Consider the following 17,451-nt stretch of genomic DNA (forward strand, 5'->3'; position numbering starts at 1 on the left):
TGCTCAGGGTTCGAAAATTTTCATGTTCTGCTCAGGTAATCATTTCCGAAAAACGCAGAGAAGGTTTCTGTCGATAAACTGATGTCCTTCAACTCCGTTACAGGTTGTATGTTGACTGCATGAATGTGTAGCGAAGAGCAGCAGCGGGAGGATCAATAGTCTCGCCAAGCTTGATACTTCATGCGTGACGAGGTGCCATTGTTACAGTTTCGTTGTGGACTGTTGATATGTTTATTCCACTTCATTTTATATTAAACGATTCCTTAAATAAATTGGTGTTTTATGGTTGTTAGTCGGTAGAAAAACAAGCTACGTGAGACTCGTTTAAAGTAAATTTTCACATTATTTTTATAAACGATGACTCCGATTTAAAAAGATATAAACATTCGCTTACCCTGCTCTTCCTTTCAATCAAAAGGTCACAATTAGGTTGTCCTGGTTTCATCAACACTGGAATAACTATGAGCACTTGAGTTGGTAGAGACCATACGTTCTCTCTTTATAATCTAGACTAAAAAGTTCTAGTCAGTCAGTCGTCCCATGACCGGCACCTAAGGTTGGGGGGGATAGTCAGCAGGTCCTGTACAAGACGACCAGTCCAGTCTTTGATGCTCGTAAGTGTTTTTTTTTTTTTAAACATTTATTTTCCATTAACAGATTGACCAGATTACAGGCTTAACCCATTTTATGCTTCAATTCTGGTCGACAAGTTGCATATGGTAGCTACTGCTTCAAAATTTTGTCTTCTTTCATTTCTAGGTGTGCATTAAAAATTTCAAGTTTATATCTATACTGCAGTATCCGAATAAATGGTTGCAACTTGGGGATTTTTTTTAATCTGCATGAGAATATGTATTAATTAGCAATAAATAAGATTAAATACAGCTAAACAACGGGTTTAAGAACAGTGATGTGCCAGTGAAAGACATGAACGGTAATGTTATCGAGGGAGAGGCAGGAAAGGGGTCGACATGGGGTCACCTGGAGCGGGTTTCATCCGATCGACATCGGTGGCGGACTCTGGTTGAGGCCTTATGTGCAACCTGATGCAAGTAGATGATTAGATAGATAGATGATTAAATACAGTACTGCATCTGTCTTAAAGTTATTTCTGCATCCAAATAAAAGCTTAAAATCATGCTTGTCATAATCCCACAGTTGCTTGACAAATGATTTTGAAAGTTTTGCCTAAAATCTCGGACATATTTACATTTCCAAAAAGTATGTTAAATGTTTTTTTTCGAGAGTGATCAGTACAAACCAAGTTGCCAAAATCCAAATATAAATTAATCCGTCGTTGTTGTTGTTATTATTATTATTAGTAGTAGTAGTAGTTCTTTGTGGTAAAAACGATCTAGTGTTTGCCCTGTCAGTCAGTAATGAATTATATCAGCACACTTCTATAACTTATGGTTATCTGTCTTGCATAAACATGATAAAGCCAAACTAAAATAGTAATAAAACATTATAATGCATGCAAGTATATTAGAACTATTGCATGTTAAAATACATAGCAAGAAACCATTAATAAAATCATTTTAATACAATCAGCATTAGCAGTATAAACAAAAGTCAGTGACGTCAAGACAAACAAGGACAAAGTTTAATTGACAATAGATGACCAGTTTAGTTCACTTCCTAAATATACACTTGTCTCAATTAAATACAAATTTGTAAACGTTTAATAGTGTTAACAGAAAATCAGCTTGATAATTGAAATAATAAAGAAATATAAATTTCTGTTATACAAAGACCAAACAACATGGGGTGATTTTTTCAGGTCTTTATGTGTATTAGTCACGACTATAAAATGTGTGCCATAGATGTACAAATTAAGTTCAGTGTAAGTTGGTTGCAAATGTTTGTAATGATTGGGTGAAGCTTACACTATTTTACATTATTTTCCCAGAATTGGTTGAATAAATCCTTCCATTCTCAAAGCATATTCCTCACGTGATGACATGTTCGTAGTCACATACGTCGTCTACCTGACATACAGTCCTAGTTCTACAGTGTGATAAAGCATTTGCTATGCAAACATATCCATGTACAATGTTGTAATGACAATATTTTTCAGCACAACTATATGAACAAAAATACTGTAAACAGACTATTTCCAGTGTGTTAACAAATAAACTAGTAACTACAATATCACCACGCATTTTCTAGTTTGTGGTAGTGGGGTGAACAAAGTGTGAAAAGCTACTTGCGCCAGTGATGTACATGGAGTATTATTTTAAGCAATATAATATGCTATTGCAGATGTAACATAAAAAAATTGTACATCAAATTAAACAGAACATTGATAATATAAAAATGGAAATCAAAGCACATGGCTCAAAGCCCAAGTTCTATTGGAAACATTATGTCGTAAAACCTCATGAGCAGTTCAGCAAGTCCGTCATCCATTCGTTAGGAGAAATCTCATGTTATTCCCCCAACCCCTTCAATCACTGGTTGTACATGCTGGTTATTAGAAAGGTATTGACTTGATCATATGGATGTTTTGCGACATACAGCTTCGTGTTTGCTGGTCTGATGGCTACTCCAGCAAGACTGTAATTTGTATTTAGCTGCTAGCTTAGCTAATTTGTCTTCCTCTTAATTTCGCTTTATTTTCGATAAAAAAAAATATCCCCCTTTATCTAAGTGGATGGTCTTGCAGTTTTGTTTAATGGACAATGCAGGGGTAATGGACTCTGAGCTCCTTGAGGTTTTCGTATCATCACAAGAACACTTTCCATTCGTATTTCCCGAGCCGTTTCTATCTTTATTCCCCGAACCGTTTTATTTACTATTACATAGAAAAGCAATGGTATCGAGTTTTTTAATAAGTTCCTCAGCTTTGTCAGCATATTTTAGAATGAGCTTGCAGACTTCTGACAGTCCATTTTCTCTGAGATCTTCAAGAGATCTTACAAAATCAATTAAATTAAGAGGTATCGCGATAGCATTAAGAACCATAACTTTTTTTGCTATTTTAGCTCCCAATTTCATGTTTTCTCCGATGCGTATTCCGTTAGCAACCATAGCTGTATGTCTGCTAAATTGTTCAAGAAGTTTTTTCTGACTGACCGTTTAAGTCTTTGCATTCCTTGAGTAAGACTTTAACGAATTTTTTCCAATCATCCTCCAAAACTGCTAAATTGAACTTTTCGACAATCATGTCAGCGAAAGACGCCCCAACATGAACAACTCCACCAATCCCAGCGATTATCATGGCGGGGGCTACCAGGGGTGCAGCCAGTCCACCAGATAAAACTGCAAAGGCGGTAGCACACTGCAACAGATCATCATCATCATCATCATCATCATCATCATCATCATCATCATCGTCGTCGTCGTCGTCGTCGTCGTCGTCGTCGTCGTCGTCGTCCGTCTTCCTCTAATTCTTTACTATTGCCGATAATATGTATTTCTTTATAATTATATATAGTTATATATATATAGGATATGCAGCATTCCTTTAATTTTCTGGAAGAAAGTCATTTCTTAAAAAATACTATGGTATATGAATAATTCTATTTCAACTGACGATATTTTTAAATGAATAAATCTGGGTATCTGAAAATCTGCACAACACAACATTGATCCTAAGTTAAGCAAAAATTAACAAGACTTCTCGAACCCCTGTATCATTAAATACTTTTCTTATATCCGCACCTGAACTAAAATATACATTACCTGACCAATAAAGAGCATTAAAACTTCCCACAAACTTTACTATTTTCAAGAACTGCTGGAAATCTGTGAGCTTTTTGCAGTTTTCCGGGCATCCGTAATAAATCTGATACCCAAACTCTTCGCATCTGACATTTCTGAAATTAAAACATGAAAAGTCTTTTTGTTTGTCACATTTTATAAACTCACTACATTAAGGAACATTATCATGTAAAGGGCAATAGATGTTGCGTGTTTGGGGAGTTCAAGCATACCCCAGATTAAAATATTGCAAAAACAAAAATGACACAGCAGGATTAAAATAACTTATTGGAATACACAGGTATACATCAAAATAGTGTACAATAATTTTTGGCATACTTTAAAGTTATAAAATGTTGAAGAACAAAATAAAGACTACATAATGACTACCATCTATCATGACTGCTATATTCCTTGTTACAAACCTATTATCTACCTACCAAACTGCCTTTTATCTTTTTGTACTTAAAATTAAATGAATTACTTGCAAAAATGGTAAAAACACTTTGTACTACCATCTGCTTGACCAAAAATCCTAATACATCTTGAATACTATGATGATGTATAGTTGTCATGTGATAACTAGAATAGGGCAGTAGTGTGGGTGTACACGTCTGTTCTATCCGCGCTGACGAGTGTAACAGTCTACAGTGCTCCAGTACCAGCAGCTGTCTGATGGAATTCAATAGAAGTTGAATCTGGTGAATGAGCGTCGGTCCCTAAGAGGTGCTGCAGTTGAGTCAACGCCCAGACCTAGAGGGACGAAAGAAGCCGGGTAGACACACGGCAAGACCAGAGCAAGAGCACCACGAGTGAGTCTGTGGTAAACAAGACAGTGCCAGAGTCTCTGCGCTGGAGACAGAGAAGCCGCTGCCATCGACAGGATGACCCAAACAGATTCTGGGACGTCGAACAGTGGAACACGTGACTTTTGGTGACGAGATAAGCGGCGAGCGTGTGTTGTGTGAAGTCGTGTATTGCGCGCGCAGTTAGATTAAAGTTAGTTGAACAGTGACTCATTAAATATCTGGACTAGTAGAAGGAGAACAATTAGATTAACGGGACACCTAGATAACGACCATATGTTCAGTTCTTTGTTATTTTGAATAGTTACTTCCATTCATGTAAATAACAATTAGTAAGTAGAGAGATACATAATGCAAAGGAGCAGCTGCCTATTACCTTGCTACCAACTGTACACGTGAGCCAATACATTTGTTTTTCAGGTGAAGGAATCTGAGAGCAAGGTTCAACAGACAAAAGAAAAAAAAAAAGCCTCCCTACTCTCGTACTGAGCTGTAAGTTCTCCCGCCTTATGTACGGCAAGTTCATGTAAGTTCTGACCTATCACATCGGCAATTTCCAACTATGCATTATTTTTAATTGTTTCCATCAAATTTTAATGCTTTTGTGCAGTTATGTGGAAGTTTAGTTTAACTCGCTACCTCACTTCGGACCACATTTAATCCCTAAAAGGATGATCTTATTTTATTACACAAGACCTTAAAAGTTCATCTTACTGTGAGTATATTTGTGTAATCTACCCCAGCCTCATAAAACACAAGACCCTGAAACTCTTGGAATTGCTAATATCTTACCTGAGCGATGTCACAATCTGGTTCTCAGGACAGGTGTCTTTGACAGCTATGAAACGCTGAACGACAACACAGGTAACAACTCTGCAGCCTGGTCTTTGTTTTGTCCTCCTGTTAAGGCAATTTACAATACCGAGATTATATTACTGTGGCTGAAAATCGCACCAGTTAGCCACTTTCTAACTGCCAAATGGTCGCGTTTGTCCCTGTCAACTAGTATGTGCTAACACAAATCAAACAGGTTGTTTTTCTACTTCCTTGCTGAGCCGTCACCTGGTGCAACAGGTCTCCTTCCGCTGGTAGGTCCTTTTTTTTTTATTGTTTGTAAGTCAGGTAAGGGAGTAAACTTGGCTGTAATGACGCACTACAAGTTGAGCTGAAAGCTATTTACAAGTAAAGCAGTAGCAACGGCAGTGACAACACAGACACACTGAATGCCTACCAAGGCTTTCAAACTTGACACCTCGGTAGCGACTACTTAAAACAGGCAAGATGAGCGAAATATACTGTCAGCCTGATCTTATCTTCTTCTGTCTCAGAAAGATATTTCTAGTAAAGCTTCAGTGCAAGGACAACGTATCTACTGGAGGAAGACAACACCTAACCACAAATAGAAAACAAACAAAACCTTTAGAGTTAACGGCCTTGTGTGTGTGTGTGGTTTGTATAAATACATAAACCCGTTAGTTTTGTATCGCCTATACATCTAAAGATCGGCAAAAACCGCGAAACCTTCGAGAAGGTCTTGAAAGGTACACAAATATTACGCCCATGTAAACATAAAATAGTTATCGTGTTTGCCAAAGAATTTGTCAGAGAGTAGACGGGTTTGCGATGTCAACTAGCAAAGCGAGTTGTATCTTGTGACTATATTACATCTGAGTGCAAAGACAAATGAAGAGTCTTGAAATGTAAATATTTACAAATATAGCTTTGCACCCGTTTAATACCCCTTCTCTGGTCTACATGCATACGGGGCTTGGCTACTAGCAGACCGCACCGTGTGTACTCCTACCTTCCCTCGCACGGACGATACCATTCACTTCCGTCAGTCCAACCACCACTTGCGCGACTCCCCTGTGTACAATGGACCCTACCCGCGTCTCTCTCACTTCTTGTCAATGCACCCGACCGACCTATGACGTACTTCCGTTACTTGACGAGCGTTGTGACTGCAGACATATTCAGCGAAATGATAGAAGTCTGAGTTTGTGACCATGGTTACCATCTTGAGTTGTCTCCGAGAGATGCTAAGCTTTTGCTGCGCTGAATCGTAGTGACCACAATAAAGCAACTGTTGGCTCAGCTGTGAAACTCTCCTCCCAAACTTCAGCGGATCGACTGTCCGTGCAGCCTGGACACGAGATGCGTTGGTAGAAGTGGTCAATCGTGAAACTACTGCCCCATCCTGAAAGGAAGTCGACTTGATTATCAGGTCAGTAAAACATTCTGATGTTGCATTTAGGCCTTGTACTCGACTGGGCCTTTTCTCTGCTTAATCATTCTGCCTGAATACTAATCCAAGCCCCAACTTAAGGATATCAAAGTCATACACACACACACATCCTTCAATAAAAATAAACGAAAAAACAACCAAAACGTGTATAAGTTTGCAACTGACCACGGAAATAAGATCTCACTTTATAAAGACTGTAAAAAGCATTAAAAGTTTAGTAGTTGTGTGTTATGATAATGTATTGTTATAACAAATCAATAAAAGATAAGACACGTGACGACCACAAGATGGCGGACCTGTAGATGGCGTGATAAAAAAAAGACGTCCTTGACCTCCGTCGTCTGACACTAAGCCCATGCAAAAACGGAAATATCCCTATCATAGGTCCATTGAAGATCTTTTCTTGTAATGTGAATCCGGTTTGTATGCCTAAATGAAGAAAACGTATTTTCTACTTGTAAAAATATTCGGTTAAAGTTTTAGTGTAGAAACCATCAATCGTGAACTCCTCTTCTCACGGCCGGCATACTCGGCCAGTCGGTGGCAACGAAAACAAACGCTAGTCTCCGGGTAAGTATACCCGTCTTTCAATCAACGGAGTACCCCTCAAGCGATGACGGCAGCCCGTTACGTAAGCAGCCTGTAATTCCCAGTCACATAATGCCAGGGTAGATAAATATTTGTACTCATTTGCTCCAGCTCAAAGCCGGGTATTACCCCACTGACCCTCTTTATTACATGTGAACTCCCCTGAGTAGGTCAAAGGTAAAGGATGACGACAGACGACATGTTGACCAGGTAAGAAAACAATGGTAGAAAAAAAAACATGTAAAATGTAATTAATTTATTCTTACATTGTGACATTGCAGGTTTTTGTTATTGCACCAGAGATGAAGAAGCACAGGATTGGTGTGCAGTTTCAGTCAGACAGTACTTTAACAATAAAAGAAGAAATTCAATGTCATCGTAGATAAAGAGGAAGCTATGTCTGCCATAAATAATCAAGTGCAGGTCTCATGTATGCACAGCATCAAGACTGAACCGAGGTCTGTAGCTGATCTACAAGAAGACCTAAATGATAATGTAAAGATGGAAAGCCCATTTTGTTCTGATACAGATATGACATATTGCTCACCAATTAGCTGTATGAAGCTTGAAAACATGTCTGGTCAAGTTTACATAAAACCTGAGCATGCTTGGCATATTCCTGAATCAAACTGGAGACATGAAGATGCTGTAAAACTGGAGCTAAACTCTCAAGTTCCTGGTGAAGAACTTTATCCCATAAAAGCCGAGAGTGCTGCGCACATTGAGCAGTCAGATTGCAGTCATGAGAATGCTGTGAAAGTGGAGTACCATGGTCAAGATGTTACCTGTTCAATTAAGTTTGAGCAGGATCCTGTGCAGTATGCAATGACAGAGGAGCAGCTTGAATTTAAGCAAGAAGAACAAGGTCATAGTCACATGATGAAGACGGAGACAGGTTGTCCTGGTCAGCATGCAATGTGGCAGAATAATATTGATGAGAATTGTCAAGAAATGAGTGTTGCTAGATGCATAACTCCTGAGGTGACAGATACTATGAGAGAAAATCAACATCAGACTCATCCGACCGTTACTGAAGTCACCATTGATTCGGCAACAGAAATCCACAATAAAGAAATGATGATGCACTCTTATTTTAATGCTTACAGTTGTACTCCATGTAGCGTTGTGTTAGCAAGAATAGATACTTTAAAAGAGCACAAGGAAACTAACAGTAATAAGAGATCTCAACACAGTGTTGAGAGACCTCACAAGTGTAATGTCTGTCATGTAGCTTTCACAAGATCATGTTACTTAAAAGAGCACATGGTGACTCACAGTGACTTGAAACCTCACCAGTGTACTGTATGTCCTTTAGTATTCAGAAGATTAGCTACCCTTAAAAAACACATGGTTACCCACAGTAATGAGAGACCTCACCAGTGTCCTGTCTGTGATGTAGCCTTTAAAACATCTTGTGACCATAAAAAGCACATGATTACCCGCAGTGTTTTGAAGCCTCACCAGTGTACTGTATGTCCTTTATCTTTCAAAAGATTAGATAGCCTGAAAAAGCATGTAGTGGTTCACAGTGTTTTGAAACCTCACCAGTGTACTGCATGTCCTTTATCTTTCAAAAGATTAAATAGCCTGAAAAGGCACATAGTGGTTCACAGTGATGAGAAACCTTACCAGTGTACTGTATGTCCTTTATCTTTCAAAAGATTAAAGAGCCTGAAAAGGCACATAGTGGTTCACAGTGATGAGAAACCTCACCAGTGTACTGTATGTCCTTTAGCTTTCAAAAGATTAGATACCCTAAAACAGCACATGGTGACTCACAGTGATGAGAAACCTCACCAGTGTACTGTATGTCCTTTAGCTTTCAGAAGATTAGCTGCCCTAAAAGAACACATGGTGACCCACAGTAACGAGAGACCTCACCAGTGTTCTGTCTGTGATGTAGCCTTTGATACATCTCGTGACCATAAAAAGCACATGATAACCCACAGTGTTTTGAAGCCTCACCAGTGTACTGCATGTCCTTCATCTTTCAAAAGATTAAAGAACCTGAAAAGGCATATACTGGTTCACAGTGATGAGAAACCTCACCAGTGTACTGTATGTCCTTCAGCTTTCAAAAGATTAGATAACCTGAAAAAACACATGGTGACCCACAGTAATGAGAAACCTCACCAGTGTACCGTATGTCCTTTAGCTTTCCAAAGAATAGATACCCTAAAACAGCACATGGTGACTCACATGATGTGCAGCGTATGTAAGAAATTTTGTAATCGGTCAGTTGAGTTAAAAAAGCACATGCGCACCCACAGGGATGTGACGTCACCTGTACCATCTGAGTAGAGGTAGTTCCAAGCAGAGGGCAGTATTAAACACAGCATGATAATTAACAAGGATGTGAAATCTCATTAATGCAGTGTATGTGAAAGTGGTATGCTATCAGTGAGACACCTTATGAGCAATGTGTGTAAAGTTTTTTTTAAAATTTTAAACAGTGCAGTGTTATGTAAGGTTGTCTGTTAATGACACATACTGACATTAAGACAAACTCTCTCATGCATGATGTCTTCCGTTAAAAGGATCAAATGATTTGAAAGAACCATTCAAATCCTCTTTTTCTCAATGCAGATTGTTTCTCTGGACATTTTGTCGGAGCCTAATTTTTGTATACTTCATACTAATCCATGGTATAGGAGAGAGGTGATTTGTCTACCAGAGAAACAGCTTGTCTTTTCAAAGAACATGTGCTGATATTGATGAGTATCTTTGTGTTCAGTGTGTACAGCCAACCCCTAAAAATGCACAAGAAAACTCAACATGTACCTTAGCACCTTTTTGGCCGATTTTCTCCCTGCTTTGTATGCAATGTCAAAGATGTTTTTTCAAAAGTCTTGAAAATCCAAGATACACTGCACTGTACTTTAGTTTGTTGTATGCTACGCTATCTCTAAAATAAATAAATGATCAGTGAGTTTACTTGTTTGAATTGTTGCCTTGATGGATTCTTGTTGATGATAATTACAAAAAGGATAAAAGAATAAACTGAATATCCACTGAGAATTCTACTTCTTGTTTAATTAAGACAGCAAGATTCTATGCATGATACGAAGACAGACGAGTGGGCGTTTGTTTAAATGTTTTCGCCTGTGCCAGGGAAGGTAGGAGGACATGGTGCTGACTTTTACAAGCGTTTTACAGTTAGGAACCGTTTTATTAGACACAGAAACTGCTTCCTTTTTGTATCGCGGGTCCACTTTCTGCACAAAAGGTTTAAGCCATTCTCCTAAATACCTTACCTAAGTACTGTCAGTCACAATTATGGTTTTTGGTGTTAACCAGATGTCCAGACTGCTACAAAACACAACCTATCATCGTCTGTGTACCTTTGTCAGTAACAACATGCAAGGTATCCCAAGTTACCTCAACGTACCGCTCATAAAATGTTACTTCCATCAACCTACCTCCGAGACACTTCCGACTAATTTCTCCACTTTCACATTCCTGTTTTGTTTGTTCAAAAATGTTGCGAGTTCAATGAGCTACGCACAAAGCTTTTCTCCATTACCCACCAGGTCAGGAAGGTCTCGCATTTCTGAAATAACAGCCGTTTACTTTGTCATAGCAAAATATCTACTCTTCACTGGCACTGATTCCATTTTATGCTCTAAGGACCAATAACTGTGCGCTGCATTGACACTACCTTTACAATTTCAACTATGAAACTCATCGTCAGCGTGTTGTTTAGTAAAAATAACAGCAATAATGTTCCTGTGAGTTATACCGCGCAACATGACGTTCAAGAAGGAATATTCTCTCAGCGCTTGAGACAAGAGCGAGAGGTGGACAGCATACGAAGAACAGAAGGATAAACAATCGGTCTGACAAATGATTAAAAAAAAAAAACAACAGAAAAGTGGCAGAGAGAAATCAAGAATCAGACAGTATGAAGTGCTTCGTGAACAGACGAACAGAGCAAAGGAAAGGGTTAGAAGATGGCCTAGCATGACATGACATTAATAAAGGCTACATACATAATATCGACATTACAATGTTCAATATAATGAGTGTTATAACATTGAGATATACATATCACAGAAATCGCATGCAATCACAGAACACATACAAACCAATTATTTACAAAATAAGCGGATAAAAAAAACCATATAATGTCATATCTTTTTCCCAATCTCCAGAGACATTTAAAGCAATAAAATAGGAATTCAACCTTGGTCATGAGCACAAATTTAAGTCCACAGGCGATGCTCATACGATGTGCGACAAAGATTTAACCTCCATTATCTTTTGGAAACGTGGTTGTATTGATACACTATTTACATATTTTGTTGATAGTGACATCTGGATTACAAATATTAAAAATATACAGATTAGATGTAAATATGCTTGACAGAAACACAGAAGCACGTATTGTTTCAAAGCAATTGCTGCAAAAGAGACATTTAAGCTACACAAATCAAGAGTTTATGGCGAGGAACAGCTATTATGATTAGGTACAACTGTATTTTCTTAGACACATATCAAAAAGGTCTCTTGCATTGTTGAGCTCGTTAACAATGCTGTCGGCGCTTTCAGCCAAATCTCGCAAGCCTTGCGAAGCTTCCCACAGGTTGCCTTGTATAAGACTAGCCACCAGCTCCAGCCCATGAGCTGCATTAAGAGATATAGTACTAATATTCTGGGAAAATGGATCTTCCATGCTGGATGTCTCTTCCATCAGCAAATAACCCATCCTTCTTAGCAGCGCTTTCAGTTCTTGAAAAAAGTCCTGACAATAACCTCGTAACTCTGAGGTATACATCTCGGGTATGCCACTGAGGTTTTGGGACTCCCAAACAACTGCTTCGACAAATGCATCCCAGTCCTTTTGTAATCCTGCTATATCGTATTCAAAATGATTCATGTCCTCTGATGACTCATAATGTCTGACTGTTCCACTAGCTTGAGATTGTATCATAAGAGCTGTCGCCAGTCCAGCTAGTTGCTGAGGCCAACGAGCACGAATTGAAGGCAGAACTGTAACAAAAGCGTGAGACCATCTTACTGTTTGGAACTGATTTATTTTTGGGACATGCTATTTTATTATCATCAAATTGAAATAAGTCTTCAACCTTCTTATTTTACTATTACCATAACTACTAATTCTATTAAAGGTAGTAATACTTTTACATGTCCAGTACTTTTAAAGCTGTATTTTAAGTTGCTCCTTCTAGTACTATTACTTCGTTCTTTTTTGCAATTCATCATTTAACATCGTCTTCTTATGTTAAGAAATTGTTCAAGAATAAATAAATACAAAAATAATTAGTAATCGGTATACTAATGGATTTAGTCTTATATGTACGGCTGTTTTTTCTAAGATAAAAATGCTTTGGTATGTTAATATGCGTATTGTAAACGCATTTTGAGTCTGTGTATATTTGCGTCTGTAAAAAATCGTGTGAATTTTCAATAAAAGCAAACGGCAGTTGTTAATTGTTTTCTTTTATCATCATCATCCATCCATCCATCATCCATCGTCATCCATCATCATCATCATCATCATCATCATCATCATCATCATCAGCAGCAGCAGCAGCAGCAGCAGCAGCAGCAGCAGCAGCAGCAGCAATAATAAAAAAGTCATCCATACTCTGTGGATCCTATTAGTACTTCTTACCTCCGCCAACGACCGAAGCCCAAGTTGTAATCGTTTTCTTTTTTTGATCCCTATTTAGCTGGTTAACAATTTCCGCAGCTTCACAAAGCCTCGAACTCATCTCCCGACCTTTTCTCGTCAGTTTCTCTAATCTGTTATTATCTGAAAAAAAAATCATTTTCCATAAACTCCATTTCATTAGCATCTGTTTTAAAACACAATTATCGGTTGTATTCCGACATACTAATGAAAGATCACCATGACAGAAATGATGGAAGTTTTTCGTGATGATGATGATGCTCTTGTAAAGAGCAATATATTTTTTTTAAAATGACCTAAAAAGCGGAATTAAAAATTAGCAGAATAAGGAAATAAATTCTACAAGAGTGAGTTTTCACAGAACCTTTCTTAAGGAGACATGGGTCAATATCATATCATGAATTATATTAACACATACCTTCTTCCATTTGTTCTTTCACAGTGCACCCCTTACTCTTGCCGAAATCAGTGAGCACTCTTCCTGTTCCTACCAACATCAGCCCGGCAATGGCATGCCACAAAGTAGATAATGGGGAAACAATCGCCAACACTACAACAGCTGAGAAAGATTGACATTAATTTCTCTCTCTCACACAGTGTTTAGGTGCGTGCGTGTGTCAGTAGAGCCACAAAGGATACCAAGAGCGAACACAGGTAGGAAAGTGAAGACGCGCTGACCCGGATGTAGCCGCTGCCACGCCCACCTTGGACCAGTATCGGCAAAGTTGAATTTTTTAGTATCAGTGTTCGAAAAGTATGAAAGCATTTGATTTTGTGTGTGAGTGTGTGTGTTTCCAGTACACGATCGTCAAAGCAAAAGCACGGCACGCTCGCACTTAGTGACGTACACTCGTCTAAAAGGGGCGTGGCCTGGCTTCAAGCTCTCATGTAACAGTGGTCGCTCTTGGTATCCTCTTTGGTAGAACTAGTAAAATAAAATAAAATAACAGATATTATGACTATACTGATGACATGACACGATTCTGAATTACTTTTTTCAACAAAAAAATGAATGATTGTATAGGAAAAGAACTGTTGCAGTCATGGTCCAATCAATCCATACGCCCCATCAAGTATTTCGTTTGTGTTGCAAAATGTGAGGCTAAGGATGAGACAAGCAGCCAAATTCGAATTTTCAGCCAAGATGATATCTTAATATACAGCTAGCTGATGAAAGTGATGCTTAAGAGTCATATAAGATGACATTAGCAATTACTTCATCTAAATGCAATATTTATTTGAAAATAAAGTGCTTAGTTACAATTAGTTATCCGAAGGTTTGGTGTTTGGATAATCTCTTCCCTGACTTCACGATCAACATTAGTCACATTACACATTTTAAGCAAAGCAAATCAAACATCAAAAGTAAAAACGTAATTTAAAAGCGACATTTTAGTGATGAAATTACTATGAAAGTTACTGATAAAGAGCTATATCTACTTACCTCCTCCAGCTACTGTAAGATAATGTCCCCAGGTGATGCACCTCTGACATTTCTCTAAAAGACGAGAACGACGTTTTGCAGCGTATCTCAGCTTACTTATAATTTCGAAAGCCTCCTTTTTAAATGAATGAGTCCGGTCTGAAAAATATTATCGATACGATACATCGGGAATTTCTGGAATTACAATGTAATTTCATCACGAAGAGGCACGAGACATATTATATTAATTTTTTTCTCTTAACAAAACCTGGATTTGTCGAGAAAACAGGAAAAATCAGAATTAATTTTTACTCATTAGGGAAATTCTAATGATAAATTCAAGAAACGCCGATGGATTAACGTTGTTCAGAGCTGTTTGTATACACATCTAAGCTTTGTTCAAATGTTTTGATGTTGGTATAAGTATTGCAGAAAAAGAGTAGCAGTAATAATAATAATAATAATAATAATAATAATAATAATAATAATAATAATAATAATAATAATAATAATAATAATAATGAGAACTTATAACCCGCAGCAATACGAATAACACAGATGGCACTCTCTGCGCAGACCAATAATGATAAATGAAAGATAACAGCCAGTGGACAGTGCGGTATGTATAGGCATAATGAAAGACATAAAGATGAGGTAGAAGAATAGAACGTGAAGGAATGGATGAAGGTATGAATGGATGCAGATACTATAAACAGTGTAAGATGTTGTCTATTCTTTACCATAACCAGCACACCATCATTGGGTTTATTGCCATGCACAGAATAACTTGAAGCCTGGGCAAAAAATTGAGCAAACAGAAGCATTCGAGTTCTGTGCCAAGCTGTAGGACTGTCCCTGTTACACACAATATTAAATGCGTTTATAATTTTACTGAACGAAGTCTGCTTCACTAGTTGACTACTCATCACACCTTCAATGTTCCATTTTAGCACACGTATATTACTAACACCAGTATTACTGTCGGTGCTGGATGCACACTCATGCTTTATAAATTTTGCATTATTATTATTAGAATACAGCGCTCTGTGTAAATGAATCAATACATAAGGGAGGCAAGTACTCAAACTTTCAAGAGTTGTTTGACTAGTGATTACTTCCCTTCAACAGCCGAAAAACGTCAGGTAATCATGTATTTCGTTTGAAAGTGGGCGAAGGCTCAGTTGATCAAACTCAAAGTTAGTCAGTTTCTGGTTCCGGAATATTTTGTACCACATTCAATAGGGTCTGAGGGATTCCAGCTGCTTAGAGTGCATGAACATATGTCCTAAAAGGTCAGTGCAGCCCGGCATGTTTGCAGTGGCAAGACTATCATTGCTATCACCTAGCAAACTCGGAATGCCGACGGAAATTTGCATATCGTGCACTAACTTCTGTTATCAGGACACTGAAACACTGTCAAAGCTAAATTATGGTAAGTGAATTCTATTCCTATTAAATTACTAATGAGCTTGAGACATGCCATTCTTTTATATTTTTGCACGGAGATCAGTTTGGTGCTAGTCTTTGAAAATGCTTTTGCTAATATACATAATTTATACAATTGCAGTGTACATATGATTATTGTAGTTAATATAGATAAATAAAATCTACCTCAGTATTTGTACAAGAAGAAGAAAAGCACCTCACAGTCTCAAAATACATCACTGGCAGGAACTCATTCAAAGAAGTAAAATTTAGCTTTTCTAAGATTAGTTGATACTGGTATTTATTCATGTCATTGATATCATACTTAAACAATCTAGTTTTTTGTAACTATTATTTTACATGTAATTGTCTTACGTCGAGAACGAGAAAGTATGACATCTCCTTCTGGACTCCTACCATCACTCGCATGAGATCATGGGTAGGATGCTCCTTACCCGCCGTGTTGCGTGAGTTTGTGACACTCATGTTGCCGCCATCTTCCTTTGTGTTGCAGTGCCATGACACAGGAAGATGCTCGAGAAATTTTTACGATCAAGAAAAAAATACAGACACAGAGGCACCTCACGCATCTGAACGAACCAGCACTGCAATCCAGTCAATAACCTGAACTGAGAGAGAGAATAAGTTGGGCAGGTGGGTCGAGTTAGTTGGGGAGGGGGTGGGAAATTGGTGTTTTACGCCGTGCCAGCAACTGAGGCTATATTACGACAAGCAGTCAGCCCTGTAAACAGATGCCACGTGCAGAGAAAGAACAGCGTGCCCGAGACGAGAAATGAACTCTGGGCAGCCAACCTTCACTGTATTGGTGACAGGCGCTAACCGTTGCGCCACCTAACCGCTGGTTGGTTTGGGAGAAGAGTTATGAGAGAAAATGTGACCGAAGCCGACCACGCTCCATCTGGCTTTTCCATAGGATCTGTCTGAAACGTACAATATGTATGTCAAATTCCTTTTGTGTAACATTACACACAAATACAGAATAAATATCTACATTTGCCGTGTAACAATACTTACTTAGTTGTGGCATTGCTGGCGATCTTCTCTCTGCGACTGACGATTCAAAGCAGGCTGCTGGTATCTCGAAGTGCTTTAAACAAATAGTTCACACAGCAGTGCGCATGCGTATCAACTTCAAGAAGTTCTTTACAAATCTCTTGCCCTGTTCAGTGTACTTGATCTTTCTTAGTAAACCACGGTGTTTGTGCCATGCTGGGCTGAGTGTGTTGTGTGGTGTGTTGTGCTCTGTGTGTGTGGTGCTGTGTAAGTTGTGCTGTGTGTGTATTGTGTGTATTGTGTGTGTTTTGCTGTGTGTTGCGTGTGTTGTGCTGTGTATTGTGTGTGTTGTCCTGCATGTGTTGTGTGTGACATCTCGGATTGCGCCAGCATTGTGTATCCAAACCTCATCGTCTTCGGCAATAATATTTAACTAAGCCAATCCACTGGATTATCTGTGGTAGGGGGACGTTGGTCCACAGCATATTAGCTTTTGCTGTTTATTTTCAGCGTTCTTCACTGGAAAGCTCTGAGCCTAACCATTCTGTCAGTTGATCATATCCTTTCATCAAAAGCACAAAAGTTTCACCTTCTAACT

The 17,451-nt window shown here is 38.4% G+C and overlaps 3 protein-coding genes across 3 annotated transcripts; 1 reads left to right on the plus strand and 2 right to left on the minus strand.

Annotated features, from left to right (window-relative positions):
• Positions 1-2,188: 2,188 nt before the first annotated feature.
• Positions 2,189-6,525, minus strand: LOC112566933. Its single transcript, XM_025243362.1, has 5 exons — positions 6,410-6,525; positions 5,780-5,803; positions 5,301-5,408; positions 3,685-3,818; positions 2,189-3,282 (listed from the first exon to the last, which is right to left on the minus strand). Exons 1-5 carry the CDS (start codon positions 6,523-6,525, stop codon positions 3,053-3,055), a joined length of 612 nt encoding a protein of 203 aa, XP_025099147.1. The 3' UTR covers positions 2,189-3,052.
• Positions 6,526-8,644: 2,119 nt separating this feature from the next.
• LOC112566853 (gastrula zinc finger protein xLCGF3.1-like) lies at positions 8,645-10,245 on the plus strand. The gene has a single exon (XM_025243252.1). The coding sequence runs from the start codon at positions 8,689-8,691 to the stop codon at positions 9,640-9,642; it is 954 nt and encodes a 317-aa protein (XP_025099037.1). The 5' UTR covers positions 8,645-8,688; the 3' UTR covers positions 9,643-10,245.
• Positions 10,246-11,438: 1,193 nt separating this feature from the next.
• On the minus strand, positions 11,439-16,935 carry LOC112567361. Its single transcript, XM_025244059.1, has 5 exons — positions 16,875-16,935; positions 14,436-14,573; positions 13,410-13,550; positions 12,974-13,114; positions 11,439-12,330 (listed from the first exon to the last, which is right to left on the minus strand). The coding sequence occupies exons 1-5, from the start codon at positions 16,885-16,887 to the stop codon at positions 11,804-11,806; spliced, it is 960 nt and encodes a 319-aa protein (XP_025099844.1). The 5' UTR covers positions 16,888-16,935; the 3' UTR covers positions 11,439-11,803.
• Between the last annotated feature and the right edge of the window lie 516 nt (positions 16,936-17,451).

This window comes from Pomacea canaliculata, linkage group LG6 (genome assembly GCF_003073045.1).
Source record: "Pomacea canaliculata isolate SZHN2017 linkage group LG6, ASM307304v1, whole genome shotgun sequence".
Taxonomy (NCBI): domain Eukaryota; kingdom Metazoa; phylum Mollusca; class Gastropoda; order Architaenioglossa; family Ampullariidae; genus Pomacea; species Pomacea canaliculata.

Bases quoted from the DNA above. Each gene is read 5' to 3' on its own strand.
- LOC112567361 (XM_025244059.1), bottom strand. The intron at 13,115-13,409 runs GTATGTGTTAAT...TTTTTTTTTCAG, and splicing joins GAAAGAACAAATGGAAGAAG to ATAATAACAGATTAGAGAAA. The intron at 12,331-12,973 runs GTAAGAAGTACT...CTTTTGTTACAG, and splicing joins GGCTTCGGTCGTTGGCGGAG to TTCTGCCTTCAATTCGTGCT.
- LOC112566853 (XM_025243252.1), top strand. From the start codon at position 8,689: ATGGTTACCCACAGTAATGAGAGACCTCACCAGTGTCCTGTCTGTGAT.
- LOC112566933 (XM_025243362.1), bottom strand. From the start codon at position 6,525: ATGGTAACCATGGTCACAAACTCAGACTTCTATCATTTCGCTGAATAT. The intron at 5,409-5,779 runs TTAAGTAGTCGC...TTGCCTTAACAG, and splicing joins TTTCGCTCATCTTGCCTGTT to GAGGACAAAACAAAGACCAG. The intron at 3,819-5,300 runs GTAAGATATTAG...TTTTAATTTCAG, and splicing joins CAGATTGTGACATCGCTCAG to AAATGTCAGATGCGAAGAGT.